General features: G+C 36.2%; 1 protein-coding gene across 1 annotated transcript in view; it reads left to right on the plus strand.

The window, feature by feature from the left end:
• Positions 1-12,535, plus strand: part of BTBD8 (BTB domain containing 8) — a 41,575-nt gene that overhangs the window by 20,866 nt on the left and 8,174 nt on the right. Inside the window, exons 10-17 of the mRNA XM_053950418.1 lie at positions 428-610; positions 1,433-1,570; positions 2,594-2,723; positions 5,263-5,324; positions 6,390-7,023; positions 7,316-7,406; positions 7,962-8,101; positions 9,160-11,490. Of these exons, the coding sequence (XP_053806393.1) occupies positions 428-610; positions 1,433-1,570; positions 2,594-2,723; positions 5,263-5,324; positions 6,390-7,023; positions 7,316-7,406; positions 7,962-8,101; positions 9,160-11,490 (3,709 nt within the window). The remainder of the gene's footprint in view (positions 1-427; positions 611-1,432; positions 1,571-2,593; positions 2,724-5,262; positions 5,325-6,389; positions 7,024-7,315; positions 7,407-7,961; positions 8,102-9,159; positions 11,491-12,535) is intronic.

Below are 12,535 nucleotides of genomic sequence, written 5' to 3' on the forward strand. Positions count from 1 at the left end.
CTAGGCCATCCACACTCACCTAAAACCCCAACTTAGCAGTTTTATTCAAGAATTTATTACATCTTTCAGTGACCTATGATCTTTTTCTCTATTCAGCTTCTCCAGCTAACATTTGCCTTGTTTTCTTCAGGAGTGCAGTATGTGATGACGCAGTTGAAAACTTATAATAAAAGCCATTGAAAACTTTAAAACTTTACTACCTAAATTCAGGCAAAACTGAACCAATAGAGATTTATTTTTCTGCTTTACTTTCAAAGGCACATATAATATTAAGAATTATAAACCCCAAGAATTATTTAAATAAGGGAAATAATGACATGATTGGATCCCTGTGTAAAAGCTCAGTAACTGAACAGATGCTATTTTACAATCAGCAATTCTTTAGGTAATTGCTTGGCAACAGGCTAATTTCTGTTTCTGTTTCAAGAACCACAAGAATGCTGCTTTCCGTTTGATGGAGAGTGACCGGCTGGTCAATAGCTTGCCCCGAGTGAAATGGACAGAGACAGCTGTGGCCTTGGCATCACGGCTACATGAGGAATGTGTAACCTTTATTGTTGCAAACTTCCTACACGTAGTACAAAGTGAAGGCTTCTCTGTTTTGTTGCAGGTAAAAGTGCCCTCAAGTTCTTATATGCTTCCAAATAAATTGAATTATATCACATTTTTGAAAGATCAGGCTGCTAAATTACCAAAATCGTCTCAGCTTTTGCTTTGAAGTACAATTCTATGGAAAAAAAAAGAAAAAAACCCACCAAAACTCATAGGCAGTGCTAAGAGTTTTGAGGGGTGGGTTTTTTCAGGTTTATTTTAAAGCATGTAAGTGCTTTGATACACAGTGGTAATACTGCATTCAGGTTACGTGCTTCAGTTAAGCAAAAGTTCCAGTTGGTTTAGTGGGACAGTTTCTGTGTTGCAAAAAGTATAGATATCAGCTTTGAAAAAACTTTCAGACCCCTGGAAAAACAGCCCGGATTTACAAGGTTATGAGTATGAGCAGTGTACTCAAACTTCTGCTGATTTCTGTCGTGAGCTGCACGAATGTGGCAATGCTGCAGGTTCTGGTGAGAACTTACCTAGTCACCCAGCCAGTTCATTTCTCCTGTGAAACATGTTTTTTAATATGTACATAGGAGTGAAAAAAATAAAGAGGGAAATGTTAAAACTATTTGCCTTTTGATCCAGAGTTGCATGGGGCTGTAAATTCATCACAGTGTGCTTGTTCTTAAAATTTCTATTAATGAACGAGGCCTCAGGATAATTTCCTGAACTCCTGGAGAGGGGTGGGGTTGTGGAATGGATACAAAAGAAGATGCTCAGCTTTGGAATACCTCCTGCACAGCTTGACAGCAGATCCTCTCTGCTCACTAATGCTTTTGCATACAAAGTACACGCTTTTGTTTTAAACGACTGCCTTTTGTTGTTTCCTCAGGCACAGGCAATGAGCAGCAAACCTGACCTCCTAGAACTAATTTTCAATGCAATTGAAAAAAGCATTAATAATGAAAATAGCTGCTTTCTTCTTGTAGCAGTGGATATGTTGCTGGACTCTGCAAATGTGAAGGAGATGGTAGGTTCTTAAATGTGCAGTGCTTGTAGAAAAACTATTCTGGTACAGTTTCATGTCATGGTTCAAATCAGATGATATGGTGTGAGCTCAGATGGCTCAGTCATGCAACTGGGGCCAGACAGAAAAGCATCTGCATAAATCCAAGGTCCTTTTGGAAGTACAAAAAATGTAGGCAATTGTTTACTTAAAAGAGAAACCCCATCCTGAAAATAAAAAAAATCCTGTGTATTACTAAAAATGTAAGTCCTATGGGCAACACTGCCCAATGATCTTTACTATCACTTTAAATTTGTGATAAGAGAAAAGCTTAGCAAAATGTTGCATTACCTAAAATGTGCAGTGGAAGAGAGCTTATTCTCTTCCTCCCTAAATATTTCCCCTGCTTTTTGTGAAGGTCACAGGTACATTTGCTTTTATTTTAAACTGTCCTCTACAGCAAGGACTGACACTTTACCCAGTGTGTTTTTTTTGGATTGGGTGGAGGTGTCAGGCTCCATGTGTGTAACATACCATATATATTCACACAATCTAAATAATGACATTTAAGCTGTGGTTGACTTATTCTGGGAACAATTCATAAATAGTATGACAAAGAATAAAAAATAAATGAAACATTAATTGCTGCAATCTGGTGCTATTACAGATTTACTTGGTCAAAGCAATGAAAATTTAATCAAATACATTATTTTTCCCTGGAGTATTTGACCTTGTTGTGACACAGCTGACAGTGAAGAGCTATTATGGGGTTCATTTAAAAAAAAAGAAAAGGAAAAAAAGAGCAATGAGAGCAACATATTGTTTACTAGTGCTGTAATTTGTAGGTTTTAAACTATAGAAAAAAAAAAATCACTGTCGTGGGCAAAAATCCTTCAAAACCAGCATCTCCATCTACCAGACCGTTATAAAATATAAGTGATGACATCATTGATCTAGCTTAGGGAGTAAGTAGATTCTGAAAGGAATAATGACTGGTTGCTATGACAATATGCCCCTGCCAGCTGCTGATTTGTTACTTGAACACAGGGTTTTACGTGCAAGATCCAGGCGCTGCGTGATAAGCTCTGGGTCTTCCTGGTTCAGTCTTTTTATGCTGTTCGTCACACAGAAGGCTGGAAGCTGGTGAGGCCAGACCATCAACAGAAAATACAAGCAGGTATGTGTGGCATCAAATGGCATTAGAATTTTTTAGCAATCTGTTCAGTGGCTACAATGCAGATGGTATTGTGGAGCCTGATACAAATTAAAGCAAAATTTGTGCTGCTTTGTGTTTTGAAGTGGTGTTTTAGAATAGAAGCATGATGGCATGCTTAGGTAATTTCAAACATGGGAATCAGTAAGTCATTTTCTGTGAAGAGTCTTCCCTGCTTTTCTTTTTAGGAGTACATATGATAGAAACCCCCACCATCATGTAAATGGATTCCATTCTTATTTACAGCTACTCTAAATTACTGGAAACACTGCAGTAGGATTAAAAACCTGATCTGCCTCATTTTTAGGGAGATAAGGGCTGTGGATGAATTAAATTTGCACAAAGCAGATTATCCGTTCCCTGAATTCTGTTTCTGTCCTTTATTGTTTTCTCCATGATGTATAAATATTGCTCATCTCTTGCATAATGCTCATCCTGTGCACTGTGAGCAAATGCAGATAGCTGGGCTCCTCGGCTGACTGGCATTGTGATCTTGTGTGTGCTGCTGCAGAGAGCCCCTAAGGAGCTGCATGGTGTGCTCTCAACATTTTAACAGACAGCACTTCCAACTAAAAGGAGATTTTGTTCTGAACGCTCCTTTGTTTTGACATACACGAGTATTCTGAGGATGTGGAACTGATGCTGGAGTTCAGGTTATGGTTTAATATTAGCTTTGACAGTACAGTGTTGTAAAAGAAAAGAATGTTAAATACTTCTCTGAATTCAAATCACTTCTGATTCAAAGGAGACGTGAACATTTTTATATCCTTTTCCTTAAAGACATTAGTAGCAAGGAGATAATAGTTATATACCTAGCGGTAGATGAAAATTTGATTCTACAATTACATGCTGAAAGATGCAGTGACAGTCTTTCTAAGCATGATTTAGGAATGTAGCCAAGTAATATCTCATACTCCTCTGTAGAACAGGGATAGGATTTCTTCTTGATTATAAAATCCTTTGGAAGCAGAGGAGTTGGCTTTAGAAAAAAGGGTGGGTTGTTCTGATATGGGGTGGTTTACTTTTAAGATGATCATGTCTCCATTGTGAACGATGTTTCAGCTACTTTACACTAGTGCTTTCAGTAGAAAAAAATATTTAAAATCAAGGTGTGTCTTAATTTTCCAAACTCCATATTGCCAAAAATTGTTTTGTTCTCTTTTAGGTTAAATTCTGACTGAAGTTGCATACATTTAATATATGAAAAGGCTGAAATGTTTGCATGAATTACCTGGTTTTAATTACAGGCAAAGCAATCATACAATATTGCTAGACAAATTTTAATCTTCAGGGGAAATACATGTAGGATAACTTAGATCAACTTTCATCTTAAAGATTTCTGGTGGTGTCTTTTCTTCTAGAAATTTAGCCTATATAGATTTAGAAGTCTATAACAGAGGAGGAAAAATGCCAAAATAAGAGGGATAATATTGTGGTTTTTTCATTTACAGCCTGTCTTGTGTTTTCTTAGGCACAAGTTTATAAGGATTTTGTCTAATATATTGGTATGTATTAATATGCAGAGTCATTGCTAGAAAAAGGATTAAATCCTTGGGGTGCCATTTTCAGCATACCTTTTGTGTGATTTTTAGAGACTTAGATAAAAATTATTTTTAGTATCTTTAGCAAGAATTCAGCAGAATTTTTCTATTATACATACAAAAAATGTTTCTATGTATAGTGCCTCAGAACATGAGGCATTGAATGCCTAGATTTTTATCTATTTTTTGCAAAACCTTTATTCTAGTTGAAATATGAATACAGACATAAATGAAACCTATCGATTCTGGGTCTGTACAGTGTCTATAAATATCCCTTTTGCATTCTACAAGTGCAATTGATTCAAAAGCTTTGTTGAAAACTGCTTTCCTCCCAGAGTAGATCAGATGAAAAAAAAAGGCATTCACTGCCTGAAAACTCCACATTACAATCACAGGGATAATTCTCATGACATTATGCTGCATGCTATCCAAAGAGGCACTATGACCTTAGTGTGGACATTTAGGTATTTTGGCTTTGCCAATTTTGAAAACTAATATCATTAACTTTAATGTAATTAATCTTTTCTCTATAGAGTATAAATAAATACCTTATAATTAACGATACACTTAAAAGCTGTTATCCTCTAAATTTGAAGGTGTCTTTTTGTAAATTTTGTACACTTGTAAAGGTCTCAGTGCACTGCTAGCTATAAATGAATTGAGCTTGGATAAACAAAAGTGGATATGGGAACATGGAAAATGGACATGGGGAAACAGAAGAGTTAAGTAACTTGCTTATGGCCATGTGATGTCATTGTAGAGCCCACATTTTTTGTTCCAAACATAAAACCATGTATTTCACTTAACATTTGCCATGTCACCAAAATTAGCCTTTCTAGAGTAACTCAGAACCCAAAGAAGTGCTTTTTGATTTCACATGATGTTAACTGAGTAGGCTGGCTTGATTTCTGCCCCCCTTCTTTCCGACCAAACAGTGAAGAAACTGCTTGTTCCTTTTACAGCTGCATTTGACAAGGGTGATGACCGAAGACTTGGCAAAAAACCTGTATTCACCAGTTCTCAGGTAAACATTTATATCCAAACATTTAAAACGTTCAGATAATTGCAAACAAAACCATTTTCATTATTTGTTTAAATTAATACTTATTTTCCATATTGCCTAATGGAATTTGGTTTTGAAAAATCTGTATTTTCTTGTAAACTGTTTCTGTAGAATCAGTAATGATTACTGGAAACATCTTAGGACTTAGACTGTGTTCTGCAACATTTTCAAACAGAGCAGCTCAAATAAAAGGCAGGAATTTGTGTCCAGAACCTCACATTCCTCTCTTGCTACATAATGAAACTCATCAGTTTCCCAGAGCAAATGGTTTGCTACTGAGCTAATGAATCTCTGCTATTATTACAAGCCACCACAACACTGAGTCTGTTACACTCCCTGCTCTGAAAAATATTGATTAGTGCCCTCAACAACTCTTCTATTGAAACTCACACTCAAAACTACATTATTAATTAGTAAAAAGCTAGTATGGGTTTCACATGATTTGACAGTCTTGCATACATTGCAATGACACTGGTGTCACAAAGAATCCCTTTCATGCACTTAATTCTCCATGTTTGAGTTCCTCTTTACCTGAGAGAATCAATGCTGACATTTCTGTGTGGAGACACTGTTTGGTAGTGGTTAAAGACATCACCTTTTGTAAAATGATTTTTGTCTTTATGTTTGTAATAATGCATAGTCTTTATTCCTTTTTGGAAAATATGCACATATAACTCAAAAAATTTTCTTACTTAAGCAGACACTAATAATACAAATAAGTAAGTATTACAGAGTAATTTGTCCAAAGTAAAAGTGAAACTCAGATATTTCTGTATCCTCTACATAGAGCAGTACTTTAATATTCCTGAAAGCCAACAAACTGAGCTAAAATGAGTGTGTGTGTATGTATATACATAGATACATTAAAATTTACTTCTATTTGTATCTTGTTGATTTAGATTCATGTACTACTTTAAAAGTAGATGTGTTTCAGAAATTACAGTTTATGGATAGTTTGGTGTTACAAGTATGTTTTGTTTGGATTTTTTTCTGATGCCAGTTTGTTGTTTTTTTTTTTCCCCCTAGCTAAATAAAACTACTACTGCATCTGTTGGTATAAGGAATACTTCCTGGGCAGAACACAGCAAGAAAGATTGCTTGGGAGATTCTTCCACTAATCAGAATAAAATGAAATCTGATGGATTAGGAGCATCTGGACATGCATCCACCAATAGAAACACTGTTAATAAGACTTCAAAGCATGAGGATGTAAAGGGGAAAGATGGCAAAAAATTAGTTTCCAAGATTACCAAGGATTCCAAACCTGGGGAAAAAGCTGCTCTGCCAAAGGCTAGAGCTGTTATAAAGACAAAAATAGAAAATAATGGAAATATGAAGGCTGAAAGCATGCTTACCAAGCAAGATACAGAAAAGACATCATCTGCAAGTGGACAAAAAAATTCAGGAAGCAGCAAAGGACTAAGGAACCATGAAGGAAAAGTTGCAGGTGCCAGACCGAAGGTGCTGACAGTAACCTCAAGCATGCAGAACAAAACAAAGCCATTGAAAAAAACCACAGGGAAGGAATCACCCTCCTTGGTGACTGTGGCAGCAACTTCCAGCAAGTCAGCAAATTCAAACATGGACATCCAGACTGCGGGTGAACAGACAGAGGAACCCAAAGAGGATAAATCGGAAGAGGAAGGGAAAAAACAGACTGGTAATTTTTTATAATTCTTTCTGTAAAGTTCTCTTCTGATTGGTCTCAGGCTGGTCATACACTGAAAACCAGCCAGGGAAGTTTTCTATAAGTTGGTAAGAGTTACATTCTTCCCCTGTAAATGAGTATAAAATGACTTTTTGGTCAATTAAAAGCCATCTAAAACAGTAAACATTTTACAACTTCAGCATGTATGGTCTTCTCAATAACTGATCTTCATATATTAGATTTTTTTTCAGTACTTATATGCAATGCATTTCCCTCTGTAATTAACTTTGAATTTACTCTACAGTAGTGAAAACAAAGGTATCTGTGAAGGTATCAAATGGAGTCACCACTAAAAAAAAAAAGACTGAGCTTGAGGCTAATGCCACAACAAGCAGGTATGTTACAAAGCTGTTCAGTGCTGCTTCATAGATGTGTGCATGAGTTTGGGAAGAAAGGTTTCAGGTGAGCTATTAAGCTTACCATTAGGTGTTCTTTTTACTCTGAGAATGGTTGTCTGTAGGATGTTATTTGCAAAGTAATTTGAGTTAGCTATTGGCAACATTGCTGTAAAGATAAAATTGGTTTGGCTTTTGTGTTGGACTGCTGCATGCTAATAATTTTTAAATTGTTATAGGTCATTCAGAATTCTGCATACTGGAGCAGTTAATGACTAGACAAGGTGTAGTATTCCATTTCTGGAATAGTTTAGATTAAACTGGACAGGAGACAGCTGAAGTGAAATTGTGAAATGGGTTATTATACGTCCATGTTTGTATATAAATTCAAAATATAGATATATATTTTTTATTTTCAAAAGGTTTACTTTTTAGGTTGCATTTTCAATGTTTATATATGTGTGCACATTAAAACACATGTATTTCTTGTTTAAATATAATTAAACATTGCTAGATCTAAGCCTCAAAATAATGGATGTAATGATTTCTTTGCAGTCTGACAAAAAAACCAACAGGAAAAGGGTGTAATGAGCAAAATGTACAAGCCATTCTAAAGAAAAAAGGGAATGTGAGTATGAATTCTGCAGCACAGCAAAAGACTCAAAACACACCTACCAATTCTCCCAAGAACCAAGGTAAAGTTTCATACAGCAGTTAAATGATCTGCCACTATTATGCAAAGCTTTGAGGTTTGTTAGGTTTTTAGCACAAGTATTTGGAAAAATCTTCTGGAGAATTCTGGGGTTTTTTCCATATTTCACTTTTGTTGACAATCCTAAACTGTAAAATGCAAATTAATGTGTTAACTTCAAAATACTTCAAAGACAGTCTTCACTGCCAGTCGGTGTTTTCTTCTGCTTGTTTAAGCTGCACTGCAGAATCTTCTATTTGCTGATCCCCTGCACTTCTGCATTTGGAACCATGACTGAGCTCAACAGAAATTCTGTAGGTCGAGCATCTGTAGTAAGTCTCAAAGATCTGGACTGCAGACTGCTTTATGCCTCCCTATTTTGGTGTTTTCCTATTTCCCCCTCTCAGTAGTGCTACTGCTGCTGGCCCCAAACAAATACTCAATTTCAACAGCTGCTGATGGCAGGGGTCAGAAATGACACTGTAGAACACTGAGAAGAAATACTGCTTTAGAAGGATGCAAGGTGTTAAGGATGGAGCTCCAGTATTCAAGTTTTATTATCTTAAATGCAGTGATATAGAAGACACAGGTTCTGTCAATTTGTGGTCATTAAAGATCTTGCAGTATTTTCCGACTGAGCAGGGACATTGACTCTGGTATTCTAATCACATTATAACTAATGTAATAATTTTCTGCCGCTGTTCATTTCCTCTACAATATAAATTGAATGCAGTACTCATTACTTCCTGTGCTAAGCTGCTGTGTAGTGTTTGTATGCATTATTAGAGAGCTGCTGCTTTTTACTGCAGGGATGACTACTTCAGTTACAGGCTGAAGTGATTCCTGTATGTATATTCTATGAACTGCCTTAAAGGTGCCAAGATAGTATTTTTGTCTGCTTTTTATTATTTCAAACTTAATTCTTTAACAAGCCTGAAATCCCTTAATTACATTAAAAGTTGAGTAACTTGTTTTTTAACATAAACAAACATTAACATAAAATTGGTGAATATACTGTGACTGGTACATACAACCTTTATAGTCTTTTTTACTGTTTGTTAGGACCTCAGGGGGAATCACCAAATTCACTGAAATCCAGAGTGTCTCCAAAACATAATGAAGAAAAAAACGTGTTACAACACCTGGTTCAGACAACACTCCCGGAAAAACATCCTTCAGCTAAGAAGAAGAGTATTAAACCATCACAAACACCTGTAACAAAAGCCACTTCAAAAATAACACCTAAGATTCTGGCTCCATCAAAGAATGCTGAAATTACTAATAATAAAGACCAAAAACAGAAAACAGCTGTATTAAAATCTCAGTCCTCCGCCCAGAAGCATTCAAGGAGTGATTCTCCTGTTGTCCAGAAGAATGTGCACACCTCTGAGCACAGATGTTCAGGACAGAAACTTGAGAAAAACACGGCTGATGCTGTGGCAGATCAGCTTCATGACAATAATGAATGCTATTCTGCAAATGAATCTTTAAAACCTGCCACAGAAAGTAGCAGTGACAATAAATTGCTGGAGTCCTGTCAATCCAATAAACAAATATTACCAGATTCTTCTGAAACTGTGCAATACAAAATACAATCCGAATCGTCTTCTCCTCAAATTGCAGAAGAAACTCTTTATAAACTGAATGTTTCAATACAAAATGACATGGAAACAAGACAAATCTATGGAGATCAGACTGGAATTAGAAATATTGAAGATCCAGAGAAAGATGATAATGCAGCTGAATTTCACTGTCATGCACAGTCTTTCAATGATGGATATTCAGACTTTTCCACGGAAACCAATCAAAAGGCTATTGTTTTAGGAGAACTGGTGAAAGATTCAAAAGCAACAAAAGTCTGTAATGAACAGACTGATAAAATAAACTCTGAAACAGGTCGTAACTATGGTGAAAATGCTTTGTCAAGCCTTTCCCAAGTAACCAATAAAGATGACGAGACATCATCTTCTCAGATCCATGTGGAAGGATTTCTTACAGTTGATGAACTGTGTGATACATCAGCCTTGACTGATTATAAATCAGTTACAACAGATTTAGATGATGCTTCAGAATGTTCCACAGAACAAATAACAGAAAAATATTCACCTAATTACACAGAGCTTATAGAGCCTATGGAAATGCCAGAAAACCATGAAAATGCAGAAATTCCTTTTGTGGACCACTGGAGTACTGGTGCTGTAGATCCAAAAGAGAGTCCTGAATCAGATACTGGCAGTGCAACCACATCCTCTGATGATATAAAACCAAGATCAGAAGATTATGACGCTGGAGGCTCTCAGGACGATGAGGGATCCAATGAACGAGGGATTTCTAAATGCAGTACTATGTTATGTCATGATTTTCTTGGAAGAAGCAGCAGTGACACAAGTACACCTGAGGAATTAAAAATTTATGATAGCAGCCTAAGAATAGAAGTGAAAGTGAAAAAAGAGGGTTCTGATGTCTTTCGTGTTAATTCAACAAGTGATGATGAAATACCAAGAAAAATTTGGTCCCATCAAGAGAGTTCACGGACCACTACTAGAGAAAGCAAAAGTTCTACTTTTGGTAGTGCACAGTTCACTCAGGAAGCAGACCAAGTTTCTTCTTCTGCCGATGAAACAGAAGATGACAGATCTGAAGCAGAGAACGTTGCAGAAAAATTTCCCCCACCAAATGTTCCTACTCAACAGTTCCAAGGAATTGATAATTTAGCTTTTGAGGATGCAACAGAAAATGATACTGGAGGTCAGGAGTTTTCTAAATCTAAAAATTTCAAACGATCTGTTTTACTTTCAGTAGATGAATGTGAGGAATTGGGAGCTGACGATAAAGTGGAAAATCACACTTCACGTCAGCACTCAACAGATTCTCTTACTCCTTCAGAAGTATTTGACAATGTTTCTCAAGAGCACCACAGAACGACATTTTATTCAAGATACCCATTGGATACTGAAGAGGGATTCCTGGGGGGCAAACAGCAAAAGGACAGAGACAATAGATTGGAAAAAAGTGGAAGTTCTGTCCTGCATCTTCACGGTACTGAAATCCCAGGAAAGGAGAATCACAGTGCTTCAATGACTGAACAAAATTGCCCAGAGAAAGTATATTCAGCAGGTAGTCCACATCCAGGAGAAAACCAGCAAGTAAATATGAAGAATGAGGTGGCTAGTGAATTTCACCCATGCAATAAGTACTTAGACAGTGATGCAAAATCTCAAGAAAGACCATGTCATCTGGATCTTCAGCAGAGAGAAACTAATTCTGATGTGCAAAAGAGCAACTCTGCAAAACCTGTAGAAGCCAGTAAGAATCAGATGCTGACTCAGGAAAGTCAAGTGAGAGACAGTCAACCAGCAACTACTGAATGCGCTAATACTGATTTACTTCCAGGTAATGTAGAAATAGAAACATTCCGTCATTCAAAACCAAATTAATAGGGAAAGCTTTGGCAATTTGTCTGGGATTGAATCCTGAACTGAAGTAATTTTGGCTGAAACAGTATTTAAATATTTTTAAGTATTTCACTTGGGTAGAGAATGCTTGTCTGTTTGAAATATCCGTCAATACCCTGCTGTTCAATGAGAAACTTGACTACAAGAGAAGTTCTGTAATGCTAAAAGAAAGATTGGATGCAGTTGTCTGTACTTCAGTTATTTTTGATCCAATCTAACATTGACAGCATCAGCTTTTGATGGAATCTTAGTATTTGTTTTGTCTGCTTGACAACATATAGTATGTCTGAATGGGATGTGCAATAACTAAAGTAATAACCTTAACTAAAGCGCACTGAACTGTTTACCTGAACAGCTATATGCATTATTGTTGTAATTTATTTATTTATATATTATATACAAATTTGGATCATTCTCCCACTGAATATAACTGAATATTTGCCATATACACCAGTGGGAGTAGGTTTGAACTCTGCTTTAGAGCTTATGAGATGTCTAAAATTCTAAATTTTACCAGTAAAAGCTTATTTCCTAAAGAGAGATTATACTTAGAACTGATGCTTATATACAAAAAAGTTCTAACTTGTTTCATGTAGCTAGATGAATACTTGTCTAGTTTTGTGTTTTGTCTTCTTTATATCAATAATTCAGTCTGTTTATCCCATCAAAAATATACAATAGTGTTGATTACAACTATTGTGTATTCAAGAGTAATGAAACACTGATGATGATCTATGTTCAGCCAGACCGCAGAACAAGAAGACATTCAAAGTTGTACTATTTTTTTTTAAGTTTGCTTGCCCTTGCCTGCAGCTGCCCTTGCATGTGCAGTATAGAAATAAGCCTGTGGATAAACAATTTTGGTTTTAATTCTCTTCTAAGCTGACATAGCTTAAGTCACCATTCAGTAATCATTCTCTATTAATTCCCTCTATGCACCTCCTGGTCTAAATTTAATTTATGTAGTAAATGAGAAATTTCAT

Source organism: Vidua chalybeata, chromosome 9 (assembly GCF_026979565.1).
Source record: "Vidua chalybeata isolate OUT-0048 chromosome 9, bVidCha1 merged haplotype, whole genome shotgun sequence".
In the NCBI taxonomy this organism is placed as follows: domain Eukaryota; kingdom Metazoa; phylum Chordata; class Aves; order Passeriformes; family Viduidae; genus Vidua; species Vidua chalybeata.